Source organism: Diabrotica undecimpunctata, chromosome 7 (assembly GCF_040954645.1).
Source record: "Diabrotica undecimpunctata isolate CICGRU chromosome 7, icDiaUnde3, whole genome shotgun sequence".
Classification (NCBI taxonomy): Eukaryota; Metazoa; Arthropoda; class Insecta; order Coleoptera; family Chrysomelidae; genus Diabrotica; species Diabrotica undecimpunctata.
The window spans coordinates 55,799,765-55,823,909 of NC_092809.1; the positions used below are offsets into that span (position 1 = coordinate 55,799,765).

The window sequence follows — 24,145 nt, forward strand, 5'->3', positions numbered from 1 at the left end:
TTTTATAAAAAGTAACTAGGAACTTTTGTTTAAATAGCATAATTAACAATTATGTGCACATTTAGAACAAAAATATACACAATGTTCAAGACAAAGAAAAATATCACATTTCACACATTTTTTTGGCACTTTCTGTCCTTTCCACGGGGACACACTCCACATCTGGATGTTGTTCGTTGCTTCTTGTTTGGAGGTCCTTGAGAGTCCTCTCCGCCATCATTTCTGTTTAGTTTGGCTCTTATGCCTGATGGTATTCTTTGATTGTTACCTCTTTTTTCAATATATGGTTTAATTAGTGCCAAATCAAGTTCTTTTAAAAAAAATTTGCGTTTTAGTTTTTCAGTTGGCTTGTTATGTTGATAAATAACATAACTATTTATTCCTGCATTATTAAGCAGTGAAAAAAAATTGTTAGAGGCCATCGCTAGGCTATTACGAGACACATTATATAACGCAGACATTTCGTCAACCATATCTACGCCACCTTTTGTGTGATTATAAAAGTCTATAATCTCAGGTTTATTTGATTTGTGGTCAAATTCTGTATCATGATGAAGTGAAGAAGCTTCTAACACTATTTTATTTTTCTTCGGGTCAAAGGACACCAAAGAGATGTCTTTTTTAAATCCGAAAATTGCGTGGTTGTCAGCTCTGTTTTTGGAATTCAACAAGATTGTCGGTATTTCCCTCTTGTTTTTACGAATAGTTCCAACAGATGTTAACCGATGTTCATTAATCAAATGTTCCATTAGCGGTATGCTGGTAAACCAGTTGTCGAATGTAATGTTGCGGTTAGTACCACGGATTGGATTTACAAGCCTGTTTACTACATCAAACGGTCTATTACTAAATTGAAAAGGTCCTTCAGGCTGTGAGCCAACATATACCTCTAAATTTAAAATGTAGAATGTTTTGGCATCCACTAAGGCAAATATTTTAATTCCATATTTGGACGGCTTATTGGGAATATATTGAAGGAAAGGAAATGAAAAGGAATGAAAAGATTCAAATTCGATCCCCGAAAAGATTCCAATTTTTCATCGATCGTCAAGTATTGACTAGGAATAAAATATTGTTGACAATTGGATACAAATCGATCAAAAACAGCTCGTATAGCTACCAGTTTATCTACTCTTTTTCGTTCTTCTCTATTTTCGATATTATCGAATCGTAGGCATTTTAAAAGTAATATAAATCTTTGCAGGGACATTGTTAGCCTGAAAATGTCAATTCCTGTTCCATCTGTAGCCCACAGATCCTCCAGATTTAACCTGTTGGCTTTATAAACGCCTGATAGATATAATAATCCGAAAACTGCACGAATTTCTTCTGCGTCCGTAGACTTGGTGATATATTTATGTTGGTCATTATAATTCTGAGCGACTAAACTGATTTTTTTATTAGTGCAGTGGACAATATCTTCCACAATAATATTATCCATGAATAATTCCCAGCAAGAAATGGGCGACTTGCAATATTTTGCATTATTTCGAACACCGGGAAGTAAAGTTATTAAATTTTCTTGTCGTGTTCTAACCGATTTATTAGGACAGTTCTTTGTCCATTTTGTTTTCCCATCCCGTCCGATAAAAAACTTAGATTGCCTTACTTTATTATCTTCAAACTTATTGTTGTCTTGAGAGGAATCTTCCGACGATGATTGATTTTTCTGATTAGAACTTCCAGGCTGACAATTTTCCACTGATTGAAGTTGATTTTCTAAAACATCCTCACTGGGACGAAGGCTAACCTGCTGACTTTCATTTTCAGATTCGCTTTCTGATCCTAACTCTGATCCAGTTAATTCATCCTGCCAAAGCTTCAAGAGAGCTTCTTGTTCTTTCTTCCAACTACACATATTTCTATATGTCTGAAATTAAAAATATCTAATCAATTTTCAATATTCCTACCAATTACATTATGTTTTTGTTAAAAAAATAAAGATTAATTGTGCTAGTATAAGAACTTACCTGTTAATAATTAACCGGTGTTGTGGGGTTAAAATTACCCAAAAACTAAATATTACTGCACTTCAACTGTGTGGTGGGGTTAAAATCACCCAAAAGTCCAAAGAACGCGACACCACTCGTTCAAATCTTATTTATATACTGAAATTTATAATGCAATACAAGATCTGATATATTATGGGAAGGTACTCGTGGCGCCAGATGAATCTGGCGATGTTGCCACTATTTTAACAAGCTCTAATGAACGACGTGGGTGATTTTTACCCCACAACACAGTTGCCGGGTTAAAAAAGAAAGATATTGAAGCCACACATGCAAAAATTTATCTATATTGCGACAGCTGTTCTGGACAGAATCGTAACAAAGCAATACTGGCCATGCTATCCTACTTCATCAAAAGAAGTGCATTTATAAAGAATATAAAAATAACATTTCTAATACCAGGACATAAAATGATGCCCGTAGACTCCATGCGCAGTAGCATTGAACTTTTCAGCAGTGGTAAATCTATGTGGTCTCCAAGAGAATGGCCAACGATTATACGCAATTTAAGAACGAATCCTTTAAACAATGTTACCACGTCATTGGATTTTTCTAATGTTTAAATTGGAAAGATTTCGCTGAAACATTAATACCAAACAAATTTAAAATTAACATTAGTATGTAAACTTCGCATAGCCATGTTTAATAAAGATAACCCACAAAGCTTCCTCGTAAAGTATGAATTCTTTGATAGTAGTAAACTGAAAACTTTAAATTTGCAGGAGACCTTAAGAACATGCCGTAATCGTAATAGTAACAATACCGCTCCCCAACAGCTCTACATTAATCGACTCAAAATTTCGCCAGCTAAGTACCTAGATCTTAAAAAACTCTGATAAGGGTGTTATCTTAGCAGAGTTTAAAGATGACTTCCTTTTATTACCCCATAACGGTGATATTACAGACTGCTTGATTTTACTTTCAATAATGATTGGTACGAATATTAATTAAAAAAAAAACCTTCTCCTGTAAAATTTTACTTTTGCTAGTTATGATGTTTTTCCTGAAAGGGCTCGACATATCTAAGTAAGTTTATGGTGTCCAGTCCAGCTGCCTTTAAGGCATCTTTTAATTTCTCTAGCGAAATCTCATTTCCTGTATATTGTACTTCATTATAGTTAGAATCTGTTGATTAGTTTAAATTGTAATGTTCATTTTCATGTGTTTCAATCTTATTCTAATTGTTCTGTCCATGTCTCGCTAATGTTTATCTCGGTTTATCTCTTTTATGTAGCTGTGCCTTATAATACATTCTTAACCAAATAAAAATACTGTTACTACGACCGTGAATATTAATATTAATATATACCTGTATATTATTATGTGTATATTTTTTTCAAACTTAGCATATTTATTTACCTAGTTTCTTAGCTTGGCAACGCAGCGGCAGGTTATTAACCTAAATACGGTTATAGAAACCTCGTGGCTCATCATCGGTACTTGCTGCCGAGGCAGGGTCAAGCTCAAACATTGTGATCATGACCATTCGACTAGAAGTGTAGGTACCTAAAATAGTATATAAAATCGCGACAATCTTATCGTTACTGATAGCAACGGCTGAGATATTTTTATTTATTTCAGAAACATGAGTGTCGATGTTAGTTGTTGCCTTTTGTGCTATTCGGCTGTGGTCACAATTATTGCTTTACTTTACGTCTTTCTGGACGTAAACTATTTTATAAGAATCGCTTTTACTATAGGATGGAGCAAATTCTTTGAGAAAAGGAAGAAACTTGAGGATGGCACTCATATTTACGGTAAGTCACAATTTTTTTTTTCAATTCTAGTACTTACACCCTTGATTCTAACATAACATTGGACTTTAAATTACTAAAAGAACTTTTATTAAATGTAAGGTATTTTTTTAGTATATGGTATATAGTATATACAACATGTATGGTATATTTTTCTTAGGGCGTACAAAAACATTATACACAAAAAATATTGAAAAAAACGCAGTAATTTTATATCAATTTATTTTAAATCACAAGGCTCTTTTTTCAATAATTATTAAATCCTTAAGAATTTGACTTCAATTTCAATGGAATTATTATTCCTGTAAGTACACTAGTTTTCTTTTGAGATTTGTTTTCCCTAGGTCTTCATTATCGACCCTACCTTTTTACTATACAACCTCATTATCTTATTCTTACTTTAAAAATAATATTCTCGATAATCTCTGCTCAAGTGTTGGCTCCTTTTTTTTCAATAACAATCTAATTTGTTAAAACAATGAAACAAAATTATTTTGCCAAAAAATTATAATTTTTTATTGTATTCGAATCGAATTTTTATTAATTACTATTTAAATGGGAATAAGCCACAATTAAAGGTTAAAATACGTTTATTGACGTTTCAATTTCCACTTCGGAATTAGTTCTCAAAATTTGAATTTTTATTGTACAATAAGACTACTTAGTTTATAAAGTCAATAAAGTTATCAAGTCTTCTCTAAAATGAGACTAATTACTTTTTTAAATTATTATATACAAATTAGACGTGAATTTAAAAAAAATCGCCTCTCTTTACGTAATCTTTCTAAAATAACATTTTTTTAAAATTCAAGTAAAAATTGTCAGATTTTCAAATCTGAAAAAAAAAGTTAAAATAGGCAGTGCTGTAGACTAGCGCAAGGCTTCATAAAATATTATCTTTTGCTGTATTTTAGTAATTTATTTATTACTTTATTTGATTAATTCTGCGGCACTTTTAACTGGCATTTGATTTGTTTTAAACCACATTATACAGTACAAGTCAAAAGTCCCTTCCCCTTCGTATCTTCTGAACGGATATTTTAAGAGAGGAAATAAACGGACGTAGGCTTCTCAAAAAGTCATCAAAGGTCAGGTAATAGTAATAGATAACGTTAGAGAGACACTTCAGATAGTTTTAAATGCGACCTTATGGCAAGTGATATCTCGTTTAAAGGTTATTGAACATACCTATTGAATCAAACTAATTTTGTTGCTAAACTCTTCTCATATTCTTTTAAACGTGTCGCTGGAAATTGCTCTATAGTTTTTAACAATTCGTTTTTTCAAAAGGTCAGTACTGTCGGGTGTTGTAACGTAAACACTTCATTTTAAGTACCACCACAAAAAATGTAATGGTCTGAGGTCTGGTAACCGAGCTGTACATTTTATCGAACCTCGTCGTGCAATCCACAGGAGCACCATATTGTTGAAACGGTATTTCGTAGTTGCCGAATTCATCTGGATTATCTTCCAGAATTTTAAGAATTAATCGCTTAATTGCGTTTTGAAACATCTCATATATACTTCACCGGTTAAGCTAGCATTGCAAAAACTATGTGGTTGCCCAAAATACCTGCCCAAGCATTTATTTTTTCTGCAAAGTGGATATGCTTTTCACGAAAGGGGTGAGAATGTGTCACTTCAGTACCTCAGATTATTTGTAACCTTAAGTTTATGTACAGTATCTCAAAGTACTTTCATACTGAACCAAATTGTTTTTATGTACTTAATCTGGCTGTTAGTTAATTTGATTGGAAATACACAATTTTTAATTTGTATGATTCCACATATACTCAGCTTGAGCTGCAGAAGAAATGGGATTTACTACCATTTCTGCAATCATATCAATTTTTTGTCATCACTAATTGTTGGTTGGTCAGATCGGTTCGCATCATGCACACTACTGGTTTCTTCAAACTTCCAAAGAAGCTCGCTCAAATATGTCCTCTATAGAGGGCAATCGGGGTACCGCTCATTAAAAAGACTTTTCGCTTAATGAAAATTGTTTTTACATTTAATAATTAAGACATGAAAAAAAAAACCAAAGAAAAGAAAACACGGTAGTTAAGGAAGCAAAATCTACAAGACACTGAAATGATCTTTTCAAAGAAGACAATTCAAAAATTAATTTATTTTGGCCATGTAATGAGACATCCAGAGAGTTAAATCCTTCTACTCCTCATAATACAGTGCAAGATTTGTCCCTAAACTTTATAATCCAATATTTTGCAAATAATAGATTAATTGCGCATGTAATATTTATTATTAATTACTATTTAAATGGGAATAAGCCACAATTAAAGGTTAAAATACGTTTATTGACGTTTCAATTTCCACTTCGGAAATCGTTCTCAAAATACAAACATTAGTAAATTAAACAAATTTTGTTTTTTGTTACTTAGTGAAAAATTCTTCTAATAATTTAATTTTATCTGACTCATGATAAAATAAGACCAATTGTGTCGCGAATTCCTCGGCAGAATGTAGTAGGATCTGGTTACCCATATTGAAAGAGGAAGTTATTAAAAGGAAAATACCAGTATTGGTAAGTCAGTAACATATATAGAGAATACATCATTTATGTTTTTTAAATAACAAACATATAAAATCGGAATTTGGTGTTTATTGAAGGTAAACTAAATGCACGATCAAATACTTACCATGTCGGGATAGTATTATGAGGTTTTTTCCTGGTTTTTTCCCTCATAATTTACTATGGAATCACTAACAGGAGAATTTTACTGTCATCATGGCATGTATTTGTCTTTTTAAAGACGAATTACATGTTATGATCTTTTCTGACGGATATTCTCAAGTTAAAGTTGATTTCATGTAATCGAATGAACTATCTTATAAGTAAAGTCGTCCCAGGAACGCAACTCAACAATATTGGCAATATCATTTTAAAGTCGTCTACTTTAAAATGTATAATGTATATCTGAATTGTCAATATAAATGAGTCAGATAAAATTAAATTATTAGAAGAATTTTTCACTAAGTAACAAAAAACAAAATTTGTTTAATTTACTAATGTTTGTATTTTGAGAACGATTTCCGAAGTGGAAATTGAAACGTCAATAAACGTATTTTAACCTTTAATTGTGGCTTATTCCCATTTAAATAATAATTAATTTAAAATGCCACAAGAAAATAGCTTCAGAATAATATTTATTATATTAATAATAGAAAACACTGCCATTTTGTCAGAATAAAAGCCAAACATAAACTAATCTTGTTTTAAATTGTTGTTTTTTATTGTGAAAAAGTTGTACAGTATATCATTTAAACTATTTAAAAATGACAAAATTGGCGACCTAGCACAGACGCTGTATAAAAATATCATTTAGAGACAGCAAAATATTAATCGACAAAATTGATTACTTTGGTGAACCACAATTTCATTCTAATGCAGTATTATAATATGATCGTGTCGTGACGATCTGTTCTGCATCTTACTGTAGGAAAAAAATAATACAACGCCAGTATAAAAGTTTCTCGAACCTATTCACGAACACCTTCCTCAGGGGTGTGTACTGGGAGCTTTCTTGGATGGTTGCGTTTGAAACTCAGTCCTGCCCTGACGATCCGTGTTCTGTTCTTACAAGCTTCTAACAATTAGTCCCCACTATTAAACTCCATACTGGGACTGCATATAACATCACCGCTCTAACGCAGGCTTGATACAATTCAATCTTCTTGGCCAGTGTCATGTATATGTAGAGTTGAATCAATCTCTTCGAAACTAAAATTCCTTTTTGTTGACTTCTTTGGTGTGTTTTGTAAAATTTAATGTTTTGTCAAAATTAATTCCTAATAAGTACTTAATGACTTTTTCTTTTTTTTTTGTTTTTTTTTATTTAAATTTTTGTTTTTAAATTCCTTTATATGTTTTTTTAGAACTATATTAATTTGTTATATACATGTTTTTTCATGTTTTCAAACCATATTAACAGATTACGCCTATGCACTATTTATAACTTGTATGTACATAATTTTAATATGTCAATGAAGAGTTTTCATATTATTTTAAAATATTAAAAGATTAAGGTTTATGGGAAAACAACAGTGAGAATTTATTAATTCCGTATAAAGTTCATTTACAATATTAATTTGTAAATAACATTATTATATAATATGTGTTAGATCGCCCATTTTATACTAATCGGCCAAGTACAATCGGGAGGATTTGATAAGCCGATTACATGCATGTAAGAGCATGATTTGCTTTCAGCCCATTAATGGTATTTAAAAAATGTCGATTAGATTCTGCATAAAACCATCGTCTTGAGGGTATCCTATATCCCTTTTTAAATTTATTATTATTTTTGTTACTCGGCTGTACTTCGAATGCCTTTTTCCTCTACTATGAATTTGTATCTGTTATTCTTTTGTAATTATTGTTTACCATTTCTCTGGTTTGTCCATTTGACATTATGTTGATGTTGTCGGTGTGTTTCTACCGGTTACCTTCGACATGGTGACCTCTCATCAAGGAAATATCGTTCGCTTCCCCTGCCAACTAAAATCCTACTGTCAGAAATGTTCGCGCCAACCCCTGCGCCAATTCTCTCTCTAACCCCCAGGCTAACCTCCACCCAAACCACGTCACCATCAACGGTTTAAATCAAGTGTCCTTTGTTCCCAGTAGCAGTAATGCATAGGATAGTGATCAATGTACTAGCGTCTGAAAGCTAGGGAGACTGAGACTTCGCAAGACCTGAAGAAGACATCAAAGAGGATGTCCAAAGCTTGGCGCAATAATAATCAACGCGGTTCAATCCGGAAATCTGTTAAGTTTAATATTAGTGCTTGAAATAGTATTAATCTTATCTCTAGGTTTAATTGTACTAACCGCGGAAATCTTTCGGATCATACATATATATATATATATATATATATATATATATATATATATATATATATATATATATATATATATATATATATATATATATATAGAGGGCCTGCGTAGCGCAAGCGGTAGGATGCTTGACTCGCAAGCCGGTGGTCCGGGGTTCGAATCCCACCGCCGGCAAGAACATCTAGACATTTTAAAAATGTCTATAGGCCCCAGGTCGACTCAGCCTGAATAAAAATGAGTACCTTGGGTAAAACCAGGGGTAATAATAGACGGTTGAAGCGTAGCACTGGCCATGTTACCTTCCTTGTATACCGTAGGCCCTAGATATAGCAGACTACCCTGCTATACTCCCAAAGCCGCGACAGCGGTATAAAACGGGAGACTATTATATTATTATATATATATATATATATATATATAGTTGTTTCGATGACGTACATGATGTACAACATAAGATGGCAGCTATTCAATGTTATATCCATAAACTTTTTAACATTCCTTTGTCCCAAAAAAACTATGATAAACAAATCATAATTATTAAACAAAATAGTAAACAACAATGGTTTTCCTCCTTCTACCGTAGATAAGGTCATTAGAAGGCCAATACGCAAAAAGAGACCTAACCAAGTTTTTAATGTATAAAATAAACATCATATTCATTTATAGATCCTTATCTTATTTAGAACCAATTTCAGAAAGAATATCAAGAGTACTTTGTAGTCAACTCAGTAACTTAAACATCTCTTTTAAAACCAAACACAACATTAAGTCAATTTTTAGCAAAACTAAGAACAAAATTGATAAACAAAACAAAAGAGGTATTTACAAGTTGTCTTGTGGTAAATGTAACATGACCTATATGGGTAGAACAATGAGAACTTTGGCTCCAGGAATCAAAGAACATCTCATTAATATAGATAATTAAACTTTGGATATCACATTAAATTTAATAATCATTCTCTTTCTCATACCAAGAATAGTAAAATTTTACATAATATCCCAAATAAAAATTGTAGACTAAGAGACTTTTAGAAGACTTGTAGATTTCCAAAGAAATGATACTGAACCCTGATTGCTGCTTAAACACATAAATTAATCTCAATTGCAATTATTATGAAACTTTCTAAATTATTGTTGGAGAATTTAGAGGAAGAAGAGTGACCTCATGCAATCTAAAAAGCTTTATACTGCTTTTTTAAATTCCATTACTAATTTATATTAATTATTTGTAATCAATCATTTGAGAAGTTATTCTTCATTGAAACAAAAAAAATTTCAATTTTTACTTAAAATTCTTACAATTATTACAATCAAGAAATATAATTTTTTAACACACTTAAGTATTATACTTAGAAACATTACAATCTCGTTTCTTCTTTATATTTAAATAATTTGTTTTGAGAATAACATGTCGATTGAACCCACTTTGAAGTCAATTTTCAACGATAAATTTCTTCTTTTATTATGAATTTATATTTAGCAATTTTTCGATAAATTAAAATCTTAATATTCTAATGAGTAATGATATATATTTATTTATGTCAATTGTCCTCTTTGAATAATCATTTAAAAGGCTGGCATTTGCTGCTTCATCTCCAGTAAATGGCACCCAATTCTGACACCCGTACCATAACCAAATTTTTTAATGGGTTTTTTGTGGAGTCTAGTGTACAGTCTTCTTTCTGTTTTCTCAATGAAAAATACATAAAACCAGCTTAAAAAGAAATTTCTTTTTGTAATTTCGTTAATAAATGATCTGTTAAATAAATGAAACATTGTGAACTTAAAATTAGTTATTTATATCATGATTATATTATAGCATAGCTCTAAAGATGACTTTGTAAACCGAAAGCGTTCAGCTGGGAGTTAAATTGTTCACCTCAAAAATATTTTTCTTCTTCCATTTGTTTATTTGTCATAAATATGTACAAAAACATATCAGTCTTTTAATATAAAATTCGACATGCCACAAAAAAAAATCATAAGAATTTTTCATTTTTATTTAACGAGGTGTCGATTTTACTCATTTCAGTAGGACAACGTCTAATGGAAAAATCAAATTGTAATCAGTGTAAAATCATTTAACATAATATATTCGTTATTTGACAAAAGGTGAAAACAATGAGAAATTACCAGACAAATAGCATTGTTATACAGCTTAAATATTCTAATAATGTTCAAAAAAAGTACGCGTTACTGATAAATTCTTGGCATTTACATACAGAGAAATAATTGTCTTTTGTTTATAGAAATTTATTCTCATTTTAAACACAAGAAATAAACGTGGCCTGAGAACAATATATTATAAAAAAGAGATTATGCGAATTTTTACAGCAAAGATCATATTTAAGCACTGGATTCACAGAAATTAAAGAGTGAAGCATATATAAAGAAATTTTGAAGCAACTAACCTTTTTCCTATTTATTCTGAGTGGATTCACTGCATCGGCAGTTTTAATAATTGCTATATCTTTCAGAAGCCGAAATTAAGCAGTTGATGCTTTCACACGTATTAAAAACGACACAGAAAACATCTGACTCCTGAGTAAATATCCAGAAAACTAAATAAATGCCGCCTTTATCAAGAATTCAACACAATACCTTACAGATAGCAACATAAAACTATAGAAACCTTAAAAGAATTTGACTACTTATGGTCACTGGTAGAATGCAAAACACATTAAAAAAAATAAGAAAAAGAAAATGCCCGATTAACAGTTATTATTTGGACCTATGCCCTGAACTAAAAGTGCGAAGTATGAAAAGCACAAAGTGTAAATTTTATAAAATAACTAGCTGACCCGGCCACGCTTTGCAGTGGCTTGGTTATTATACGACTAATAATATGTTCAATTTATTTTACAGAATTGAGTAAATATCATGAAATCCGTGATGGCATCCCCAGTATATCCAGAGAATTTAAAAATTCTTTTGGATAATTTACCGCTTCCTCTTCATTAACAATACTGTCGACTGATTTAAAAGATATCAGTCACCTGGTAACAACTGTTAAATCTAGTTAATTTCATAAAGTTAATTTCATTAACATAAACAATTTTCGCCGCCAAAATTGCGCGCTCAATGAGCCAATTATGATTCAAGTAATTATTCAGTATAGCCGGGAAGACAATTACAATTAATTTATGTTTGATCTTAACAAAAGTGCAAATATTATCTAGAAGTTTAATGCAGTGTGTATTTGAATGCAGTTTTACTTTACCGTTTGCAGTATTTAGAAAATGTGTGGAAAATATTTGAGCCGATAGATCATTTTGCTCTTGTACTCATCTTAATGGTCAATCAAGTTGTTTCGATATTTTGACATAAAAACGATTATGTTAAACATGCAATATGTAAAGAGAAGAATAACCGGTAATGTCTGTCGGAACTCACCGAACAGTAGTAATACAGCATCACCGAATGGTTTGTCGTTGCCGTTTAAATCTTGCATATTTCTATGTAATGCCTGGAGTGGATCTTTATGAGCCATAGTACATTCATTCCAGATAATAACTGGACTCTTTTGCATCACTGGAACCATTATACTTCTTTGTCTGATGTTAAATATTGCATTTCTTGTGCTATGAATGTCTAATGACAGCTTAAGTACTGAATGTGCTGTTTGCAAACCATCTAATAATTTTCTGAATCAAAAACTGTAAGTTGCCTACATTTGGCGCATTTCAACCGCTGTCAATTATCAGAAATTAATTAGATTTTAATGTTTTTTGACATTCTCAGTAGATTTTAAAATTTTATTTTATTTAGAATTATTTTATATATATGCAGGGATTCTACAGTACTCCTTGCCTTCCCTCGCTCAAATGTTTCCATCTCTCTCTGTTGTCCCATTCTCCATCGTTAAGGCCTCTCTTACTCATGGCGTCGTCTACTTCGTTCCTCCAGGATTTTCGGGGTCGTCCTCTTTTGCTCCTTCCTATGGGGCTCCATTCGGTTATTCTCTTAATGTCAATACCACTTTAGTCTTTTTTGTTCTATGTATGTTAGTATGTCTGTTTCTATTGACGTTCTTTGCTTATTTCATCATTACTTCTCCTATCCACTTTTACTCTGCAACATCTTTGCAGGCATTCCATCTCTGTTGCTACTATCTTACTGCTGTTTTTCTTGTTTATGATCAAATTTTCAGCCCCATATGTCATAATACTTCGCACTAATGTTTTATAAATCTGTGTTATTCTTTCAATACATTTATAATTATTAAAATATATTGACCTAATGCACAAACTAATATTTTTAACTTTATTGTAGAGAAAATGTTGAAAAATCGTTTTTTATTGTAAATAAACAATGTTGAACATTTTAAAATTATTTTTAATTCTGTCAAAATACACAATACGTACACAATTCTGTCAAAAATATAAATTATTTACTCTAGAGTAAAAATTACATTTTTTAAAACACTTCATATACTTACTTACTTAACTAATAAAGTTTATATTTGATGGTATATGGTATATTATAAGTATATTATAACTTTGAAATAAGTAAATAGACGTGAAGTTTGTTAAACGTCACTTTATGTTTAAATGAAGTACCACTGTAGTCGAGGTAGGGTCTTATGAAACATTTTGTATAAGGGTATAACTTAACTGTTTGTATGGGAAAATAAAGTCGTTGTTTTTACTATTCTCTTTATAATTTTGTCATATATTTTCTCACCGATTAGACCTTCCTGGGACTTCCAATAATTATTTCTTATATCTCATATGTAGTTATAAAATATTATAAAATGAACATTAAACATATGAATCAAATGTACTTAAACAGTAGAGGTAAAGAGATTTTTATATATAAAAATGACGACTCGAGATGAATAGTTCCTATGAATTTTTAGAAGAAAACTATTGAGAACTACATATATAAATATGTATATGGCGACATTAACGAACAGTGTCTATGGAGAATGCATTATAAACTACGATAACTGGGTGAAGCAGAAAAAAGAAAGTGGCGACCTAATATCAAATATTTGTATCCTCGACAGGAAAGGATAAAAAAATGTTTTTAGGTAGTCCACGGCTCATGAAGGGTTGTAGCGTCAACTGATGATAATAATTTCGTTGGTTGGGGCGTTCACTATTTTATTTTATCATTTCTCATACTTCGACTATGCTTGTTTTTGTGTTAACACCCTATTGTCGTTTTTGTATAATGTAATTAAATGTCCTGTAGATTGTGCAAGATATTTTCTCTTTTTCATTATGTGGATCCATTTAGTTTTTATTTTCTTTAAATGAATTTGAATTTTCATTTAAAAATAGTTCTGCAATATTCAAGTATTTTTCTATTAATACACGATTTCAACATCAATTATATTATCGTTAAATAACCAGTTTAATTTTTCTTGTTAATTAGATAAATAACAAATGACGTAGGTAACTGGTCTGGTACCTGATAACAAAACCAAGTATAATGTGCTCTAATAATGTAGTAATCATACAGAGTGAATAATGAAGAATGAAATATCTGTTATAAATAATGCTGAAGTTATAAAGGGTACCTCATTCTACGAATAACGGTTTATCCTTTTTACTTCTTTTCGGTATGCTATCTATAAAACGGATGATACCATTTCGATTTCCGTTTATAATCTATTCAAATTTTTAGCTCCCAATGTTAATAAACAATGAAAATATAGGAAAAGTCAAACAATAAAGGTTGTATGCAATTTTTCCCTTTTTGTCATATTTTAAATTTGAAAACATTTATAGGGAATATTTAGATTTTCTTGACAAGCGATTCCCATTACAGCGAGCATTTCATTGGTTAAAACTAGTGACGAGTTTGTATGACGTCATCAACTGACGTCTATCATAATATTGAAATAAATTTCTAGGTTATGACATAATGATACACTGATATTTCTATGGATCTAATCTTTGCATCTGACAATGCAAATATGTGAACATAAAAACAGTAATATTGAAACTATGGGAGCAAAATGAAATGTTAAATTATGAATGCTTATGAAAATAAAAGTTATATTTTATATGTATATTCACAAAATATTACAAAAAATATGAAGAAAATACAAATATATATTACAGGGATATAGTGGTATAGATACGAATTAGTTATTCATTATTGCAATTAGTAATGGGTTTAACAAGTCTCGGTCTCTTTTTACGTCAAGAACATAAAGGTTCACTCTTTTTTGCCAGTTAAGAACTCTGCTGACAGTAGACATACTAAGCTTCAAAGCTGATGTAACTCTCTAAAACAGTGTTTTTAGTATGCATAATTGTATTATCTGTTTTAAAATACTTTCTAAATATAGTTAAATAATACTAGACCTATATACCGTTCTACTGGCTACTGCTGATAATAATGGACCACCGTTTTTCTTTTCACTCTTAAAATTATTCACTAAAATATTCAATTAAACTGGTAAGTAATAGCTTGCAATGGCTGGTCAAATGCGACCGCATTTTTGTTTTAATACAATTCAATTAAAATATCACACAATTTTAATCAAAACAATCGAGAAACTAAAGTAACAGAATTTGGTGCGTAGACAGTTTATATTTTAACCAACTTCACAACTATAAACACAAATCTAACATAACCTTTTTTTTAAAACATTGGCTTGACACTTCTAGTACAGATATTTTGTTTCTGTATATCTTTGATTCATACTTTTAAGGACAAAGAGAAATGGTGTAGCCGGTAGCTGATGTGGTAAATACAATAATTATGTTTTTGAAGTTATACTTCTATATTCGATGTTGGAAATTTGCACGGGAGTGAATCGGCAAAATCATTACATATGTAAGATATAGGTAAGAGAGAGACAAAAGATATATTTTCTCTCTCTTTCTCTCTCGAGAATAAAAACATTCCTTTTGTAAATATATTTAATATTTAATAATATTATTATTTATGTGATATGTTTTGTATTATTTATTAAATGGTCACAATTATTTTAGGCTTTTGTATTTTAAAATAATAATAACAATAAATCACTGTATGACCGAGAACTGTCAATTTTGAAATACATTACTGTCATGTCTAATTGGCAAATTTTTTTCGTGTTTTGTTATTACGCTGGTATATGTGAGTTCGAATTTCAATATAAATTTCTTTTTTTATTTTTGATATATTTAAAAACTCTACGTTAATCTTATTAAATATAATATATAATATACTCAAAAATGCGAAAGTTCGGGAGTGAATCAGCAAGATCATTATAGTATTTTTTATATAAAAATGCGTGCACGTCATTCAAGATTTACGACGTCAGAACCCCACAGCGTTGCCAAAATATCAGAATAGTTAGTACCTAAGTGAGGAATTTTTAAAATGTCAACTATTTGTCAAACTATTATATTAACAGTAAATACACTTAGTTTTAAGATTACTGCAACACACTAAAATACATAAGAAAACATTTTAATACAAAATTATATATTTCAAATTTTAAACTTACCACTTTTAGAGCATTATTAATAAAAACGTCCCGCGTTTTCTTGTTCAAAATAATACATGTAAGATATAGGTAAGAGAGAGACAGAAGATATATTTTCTCTATCGCTTTTTTTCTCGAGAATAAAAATGTTTCTTTTGTAAATATATTTAATATTTATTAATATTATTATTTTTTTTATTAATATTACTATCATGGTAAATTAAACACATATGTCAGTAAGTTATGTATATTGTCATTTTTAAATACTTATGAATATTGCATTTTAATTTGTATTGTATTATTATTTTGAATTATGTTGCAGTTTATTGTATTGTATTTTTATATTAATAACAAACTAAACAATGAATTTTACTGCAGAGTATGTGTAAACATTTTTTTTGCATTCAACTTCTTTCATACATATATGAAAATAAAAATATACATTTTCTTTAAAATATTGATTCAATCCTTCATTTACTATACTCCTATTAGAAGCCAAATGTTGTTTATATACAGCAAACGATGCACCATATACCTATATACCTAATTCTGTTTTAGCTTTCTGCTCTCTTTTACCTATAATATTACATATGTAATGATTGTGCAGATAGACTCCCATATAAATTTGTAACTGCGAACGCGTGTATAGAAGTATAATTTCTACCGGCAATCCCACTGGACTGCCACACCCGTTTTTTTATTTGGTAATAGCGCTCTCCTGCGAAAGTTGACAGTAGCGAAAAACTACTGTATCTATAAGGAAAAATTTGTTAAATTTTGTTTTTCGTCGTTTGTTTCAGTGGGTTATGATGTCAATAAATATATGACGTGTACGTCTTATTATTTAAATTGCCCTTTATGATTAAAAAAAAAATATTGCAATCTTGGTTCCTATTGATCTTAAATCTTACCATCTTTTCAGTGAGCGTACTTACAAGCGGGTAACATAAAAAATATAAAAGGTATTACAAATGTTTATATACTAAAAAGTAAGCCCTATTTCTAGGGTAGAAGATTTTTTCAGCTTTTGTTTTACTCTCCTATAAGTTTCACATATCCAGAAAGCAACAAAATAGCCAAAAATTTATATAACTCTTCAGGAGCAATTGTAAAAGATTTATTTCCATTTTTGTATTTCGCATATTTTTGGGACTTTTCAATTGGGCGACCTCCTGACTCGATCGTATCATTTATGATTTTAGGTCCATTTTAAAGTTTATTTTTTGTTTTTAAATTAGAATTCTTTGGCAACTGTTCTTCAGAATGCAAGAGTTTTCACGAACGTCTCGATTTTTCGACTTTTAATTTTTTAGGCTTAGGTATGATCTTTGCTGATCCTGTTCTCATTTTTAAAGTTGGGGGTTCCAAATTAAATTCCATGCTTTCACGGTCGTGTGTAGTAATTTCCACCTAGGAGCATTCTTCTAGTAAACCAAGACTCAATAAATTCACGCTATTAATATTCACCAAATTCTCTTCCTCTGGAACTTTATCGACATCCGTGTCTCCGTTGTTTTCTAATAGACATCTAATGTCTATTAATTGTGCACCGGCAAGTTCATCATCACTATCGAACTCTTCCAGACACGCTATGAACTTTTAGGTAGTAAATGGTTTTTTAAAAAAACAAATATAAAACTACAGACATAAGAAAAATAATGGTCATGAAATCCTAACGTATGAATTTTCATACGCCTAATTTTTTAATACCCTCGGTAACACATAGTGATTCTATATACCACTAAATATAAACAGTAGTGTAATATAACATCTAAATGAAAAAATAAGAGAATGGAACAACAGAGAGAGATGGAAACGGTTGAGCGAGGGAAGGCAGTGAATACTGTAGAATCCCTAAATATATATGAAAAAATAAACAAAGAATCTGTAAAAACATAACAACCTGTCAATATTTTTGTATAAAGACTTACCTCCTCTCCCACTTTTGAACGAATTTACTCGTTGCATCATTTTGTTTTGCTTTAGTCAAGCCATATTTTGAACTAAATACACAAAATAACCGGTAAAATGTAAAAACCACATGTTAATTGATATTTGACACAATAAACAGAAACCAGCGCCGTCTTTTCGCTGCACGGTTAAACTAAAATGGCATGTTTTGCGTATATACGATAGCCAATGTTTAAAAACAAGCATGACCTATAAAGCAGAAGGCCTATAACAGGGCGACTCCTTTGGCTCTAGTTTCCTTTGGGAAACAGACAAGGTTAATGGAAAGGGCAACGTAAGCTATACGAATATCAGATAGGAAGAAGAATTACTAGATAGGGTTAAAAATAAAAGTCGATATTGCAACAAAAATTGCCAAAATAAAATAAAATTTCTCAGGCCACACTGCTAGACAAAAAGACAAACATTGGAACGTCACAATATAACATTGGAGACTCTTTTAAGGCAGTCGGTCAAGAGAAAGACCACATATATATTGTGTAGATGACCTCAAAACAACAGCCGAAACAAACAAAATAAGCTATTACTATAAACACACAATATTTTCAAAATTAAACTTAAGTAGTAAAATACCTTTTCTCTTTCCAAATTAGAAAACCAAATAATTTGTTTAATTTGTATTTTAAAAACGATTTCCGAGATGAAAATCGAAACGTCAAATACAAAGAATTTTTAATTAAAATTACGGTAACCATATTTTCTTAAATTAAAGCCGTTAGTATAGATTACACGCCGATTATTAATATTATATATTTTATACTGTTTTTGTTTCGTTTTAGGAGTTTGCACATCACAGGATGTGGACATATTTTTCTCGCATATGAACAATGCCAGATATATTCGAGAACTAGATTTTGCAAGATTTCATTTTTACTTTGTAACAGGGTTATATGACCAAATAAAAAAGAATAAGGGGCACGTTTTACAAACAGCTTCAAACATTCGGTACAGAAGAACAATTCCTTGGTTCAACACTTACAAAGTTACTACAAAAGTAAGTATTTACATGAAAAGTTTACATTCATTAAACCACTTTTTTGTTTTATGCTGATTTTTTGAATTCTATTTTTACGCCAATGTTGTTTATGAACATTCTTGTATTGTATTTTCCCCACATTTTTGATTATTTGTCATTTTTTAAGAATTAACGAAAGAATATTTTTTCTACGGTTTATATATTATGAATTATGAATAACATTTGAAACTAGAATACAATTCAGCAAGTTCGAAGGAAACTACAGAAAAAATTACTAGTATATATAGCCCTGGTTCCAGCTTTACTTCAGAGAAAAGTAATTGACCATCGAAAAAACGTCATGTGGAACCTATTCGAATAGCAAGAAGATCTTGAATTTTGCTGATGACATTTACCTACTAACTGAACACCGAAGTCATTGCAAACAAAAATTCAAATTCAAATTCAAAACCAAATTCTTTAAAAATTATTACCACTCAAATAACAAAATCATGATAAACGGTAAGAAAGTTAAAGAGATAGCCAAGTTCACATATTTGTGATTGGTCATGAAAATACAGGCTCAACATTTATTTTTTTAAAGCGAATGTATAGACAAAAGATGTCGCAAACAAATAATGGTAATGATAAAGAAAGATATAATAGGAAAAGGAAATTAGTAAAGAAAATATGTAGAAGGAAGAAAAGAGAGCTTTTAGAGAGTCAACTTCAAAATATGAAAGAAAAATACTAAAGAAAGGATATAAAATAATTTTACAAAGATGTTAAAGAAATAAGCAGAGGTTACAATTCAAAAACGACATACATTAAAGACAAAGAAGGTAATCTGATAGAAAATGAACAACAACAATTAGAGAAATGGAAACAATATTTCGAAGAACACCGGAAAGGTGACATAGAGAAGAAAAACGACAATGAACGGGAAACAATACCAATGAATGGAATAGATATTACAAGACCAAATAACGATGAGGTTAAGGAAGTTTTAACTGCAATGAAAAACAATAAAAGCCCTGGAGAAAACATGATAGCAGCAGAAAACTTAAAATATGGAGGAGACTACCTGAGAGAAAAAATCTACAAACTAATATGTCATACCTGGAAAGAGGAAATAATACCTAAAGAGCAAGTCTATAATATACCCAATACATAAGAAGGGAGACCTGTCAAGTTGTGATAACTATAGAGGAATAGCACTCATAGACGTCATATACAAAGTACTAGCAACCATACCAAAAAGGAAAATTAAAGTATACACTGAAAATATATTGGGCGACTATCAAGCTGGTTTTAGAAAAAATCGATCAACTAGTGACCATGTATTTATGCTGAAACAAGTTCTCTCTGGTGCATATAAATACGACATACCGACCCACTTTCTCTTTGTGGATTTTAAGGGTGCTTATGACAATGAAGGTAGATCAAAACTGATGAAGGCACTACAGGAGTTCAAAATCCTATCTTAGATAATCCGACTGGTACATATGGTGCTTCAGAATACTACAAGAGCAGTTAAGATTAATGGAAAGAAGAGCCAATCCTTTAAAGTTCAGAAAGGTGTAAGACAAGGGGATCCTTTATCCACCAAGCTGTTTAATGTGAGCCTTAAAAAGATAATAAGAGACAGCCATATGAATGAATAGAGCGAGAACAATATTTAATAATAGTAGCCAGTATCTAGCCTATGCTGATGATGTTGTATAGAGGCAGCAGGAAATATGGGATTACAGATAAACATAAATAAAACAAAATACATGGAGCTAAAGAATAAGCAAAAGAAAAGCAGAAAACGAATTATGGAAATTGAATTAGGGGAGAGAAAGTCTGGAAATTGAAGAGGTGGAGGATTACATATATCTGGGAGTTATTGTGACAAATACATACGAATATCAAAAGGAAACAAGTGTGCAGGCAGTTTCCAAAGAATAGAATAGAATAGAATAGAATAGAGAATAGATTAGAAAATAAAAAATAAGGTTGTATAAAACTCTCCTGTGACCTACTCTAACGTATAGGTACGAGACAAGGGTGTTAACAAAGTAACTACAACAGAAAATTAAAATGTGGGAACGACGAATATTAAGAAGAATTTTTGGAGAAAAGTTAACAGAAATAGGATGGGAGCGCAGAAAAAATGTTGAAATTTATTAAATGTTCGGCGAAGGGAGAATAAGCGATTTTGTCAAAGCTAAAATATTGCAGTGGCTAGGTATTCTTGTTAGAATGGAAGACAGTAGAGAGTTAAAGAACACAGCATGGAGAAAACTGAAAGATAAGAGAAAAAGAGGCAGACCGAGGAGAAGATGGAGACAAGCAGTTGCGGAAGATCTACAAGAAATGGCGATAGAAAATTGGAGGAAAGAAGCTAGAGTTAGAAGGAGATGGAGAATAATTACTAAGCTATGGGTCTGAAACGGCCTAATACAAGCTTTTTTATATATATGCATTCAACGCTTTAAAAAAAAAATTTGCGAACAAATAAAATATCAAAAACGACAAAAGATAAAATCTTTAATGGTTGCGTCAAAAGGATACTGTTTTGCGAAGCAGAAACATGAAAATAGGGCAAGACGACAACTTAAAAACTGCAAATTTTTGTAACAAAATCTTTAACTAAAATCCTGACAATATACTGGTCCAACAGAATCACAAATACAAAACTATGAGAAAGAACAAAGCAAACCAACATATCTACGACAGTTAAGGAAAAAATGGAAATGGATTTGCCATATTTTAAAGAAAGATGAAAGCAGCATAAATAGATAAGCACTTAAATTCCAACCAGAGAAAAAAAAAGAGATAAAGACCAATCAACAGCTGGAAAGAACTGTATACAACAAAACAACACGAAAAACTTGGATTAAGATGTTGGGGAATTAAAAACAGAAGCAGCAAGGAATAGAAGAGAATGGTAGTAGTACACAGTTTATCCAGAGAATAATCACGAAAGAAAATGCGCTAACCAGGATAGTTAGCAATCATACACTTTTGTCCAAGAAACGCGTAAGCGCCCAATAATCCACAAGGAGTGATGGAACTAGACCGAAAGAGAAGGCTTTTAACTGGAATTTTATCTAAACAAATTGCCTTTTCTGGTTTTCGATTCTGTATGGCATGCTTTACTTCTGATGGTAAATTTTGTAGGTATTGTTCTTTTTTATTAATATTTTGTACATTTTCTCTCTCGTCATCGAACAGTTGGGTAATATTGTTCGCAAACTTCCATTATTTTATTCTCTTGTGTAATAATTCCTCGGTTTCTATCTCATGTGATGAATGTTTTTTTTGACTGTTTTTGTTTGAATGGTTTTTTAGTCTTTTATGTAGGTTGTTGTAGGTAGTCTTTTATGTCATAATTGGTACCAAGTTTTGGGTGTTCCTGTTCTGTTAATTTTTTATTAACGTTTTTATTTCATATTTTATTCTATTTATAATTTGCATCTTTGTTTTTATGTTTTTCTTTTTATTACTATGATTTAATTTCTTTAGAATCCTTATTGTATTCAAAACATAACAATAAACTGATTGTAATCAATAAATTTAAATTTTAGATTGTCTACTGGGACGAAAAAACAATGTACATTGAACAACAATTCGTCACTTTACACGACAATTTCATCAGGGCTGTAATTCTAAGCAAGCAAACGACAATTGGTTTGAATGTGCCAGAGCTTATGGCAAAACTGACTGATTGTGATGTTAGTTATAGACCACCCCTTCCTGAAGAATTAAAAGATTGGTTGTCGTCCATAGAAAAGAGTAGTAATAAATTGAGGAAAAAAGAATAAGAGATTTATTAATACTTGTTCTAAATAAATTATATTTAATGTTTTTTAATAAAGTATGATATTTATTTTATAAATTTTGTCCATGTTAATATTTAATTAAAGCTTACTGGACTAGCACGCAGTATGGGGTTGTTGACCCAGTCACAATTTGAGGACTCCTCAGGAGGTGAACAGAGCAATCTCATTCAGATAATATATGGGTGGTACCGGGTAAATTAAAACCACCCAAAATGGATAAAACTAGCTCTTAGCAATGGCGTCTGACTACCTCATAACCAAACATAAGCTGTAGTTTGATAAACTCTGGTTGTTGTGAGTCAGATGGCAAACAACAAAGTGGTACCTAAACATAAGCGATTAAATATATCACCTTGAGAAGAAGACTGTCCAATTCAAAATATATCATTTTACAGGAGAGGCATTTTATTGTTTGAAGCACAATGTAACATCCAATAGCAGAGTAAAGATATTTGTTTTAGTTGATATAAATAGGAAACAACATCTTAAATGAAAGTAAGTTTTGGTATTTTATAAAAATATATCTAATAAAGAATTACACATATTATTATTTGGACTTGGTACTGTTTTCTTTTACTTACTCTACAGATCAAGATTTTGCTACAATGAAACACAGTAGCATAATTAACGTAAATTTATTAGTTACAGCTGATTAAGATAATAAAAAGGTTAATTCAGAAAACATGTTTGATGTAAGAAAAAGCCTTCATTGACTTCAGCTAACAACTTTACTGTTTGTATCAGCTGAATTTGAAATCGGTAAAGAATCACAAAAATTGTGATACTGTCTATTTATTATATTAGATGTACAAAGTGACAACAAATCTTGTATTTTAGCAGAGGAAATTCCAAAAGAGTCATTGTACGCTGATTTCAATTTTAATTGTACTTGTCGTCCTCTCATTTTTTCTATTATATCTAAATCTTTAAAGTTATCTTTAAAATTGTATTTGTAACAAATATGGAATGGTTTTCCTCTTTTAACTCAAATGACACTAATTTCTTTTTATTTCACTGTCTCACCTAAGGTATCTTTTGAGAAATTTTATTTTTTTCCCATCATTTGCTTTATGTCCTTCACATCTTGTGTACTGAGTTGTTGAACCTTTAGTAGATTACCATTTTTTTTTTAGCTGTTTGAATGACAGTGATCCATTGTGCTAGAACAGAAATTGTGCCAGACCGTAAAGCAATTTTTTTTTATTTTTCTTTCAACATGGACCATGTCACCTTCGTTTTGGGTATGTCCAGTCGACCGAAACTTGTGAGTACTGGAATTCATAATAAATTTTTCCACTGAATAGAGAAAAGCTAACGAGATTACCTGATTTTTATTTTG

General features: G+C 30.8%; 1 protein-coding gene across 1 annotated transcript; it reads left to right on the plus strand.

The window, feature by feature from the left end:
- The first annotated feature begins 3,360 nt into the window (after window positions 1–3,360).
- On the plus strand, window positions 3,361–22,862 carry LOC140445374 (protein THEM6-like). The gene is made up of 4 exons (XM_072537353.1): window positions 3,361–3,507; window positions 3,591–3,766; window positions 18,804–19,018; window positions 22,552–22,862. The coding sequence occupies exons 1-4, from the start codon at window positions 3,488–3,490 to the stop codon at window positions 22,786–22,788; spliced, it is 648 nt and encodes a 215-aa protein (XP_072393454.1). The 5' UTR covers window positions 3,361–3,487; the 3' UTR covers window positions 22,789–22,862.
- The last annotated feature ends 1,283 nt before the right edge of the window (window positions 22,863–24,145 follow it).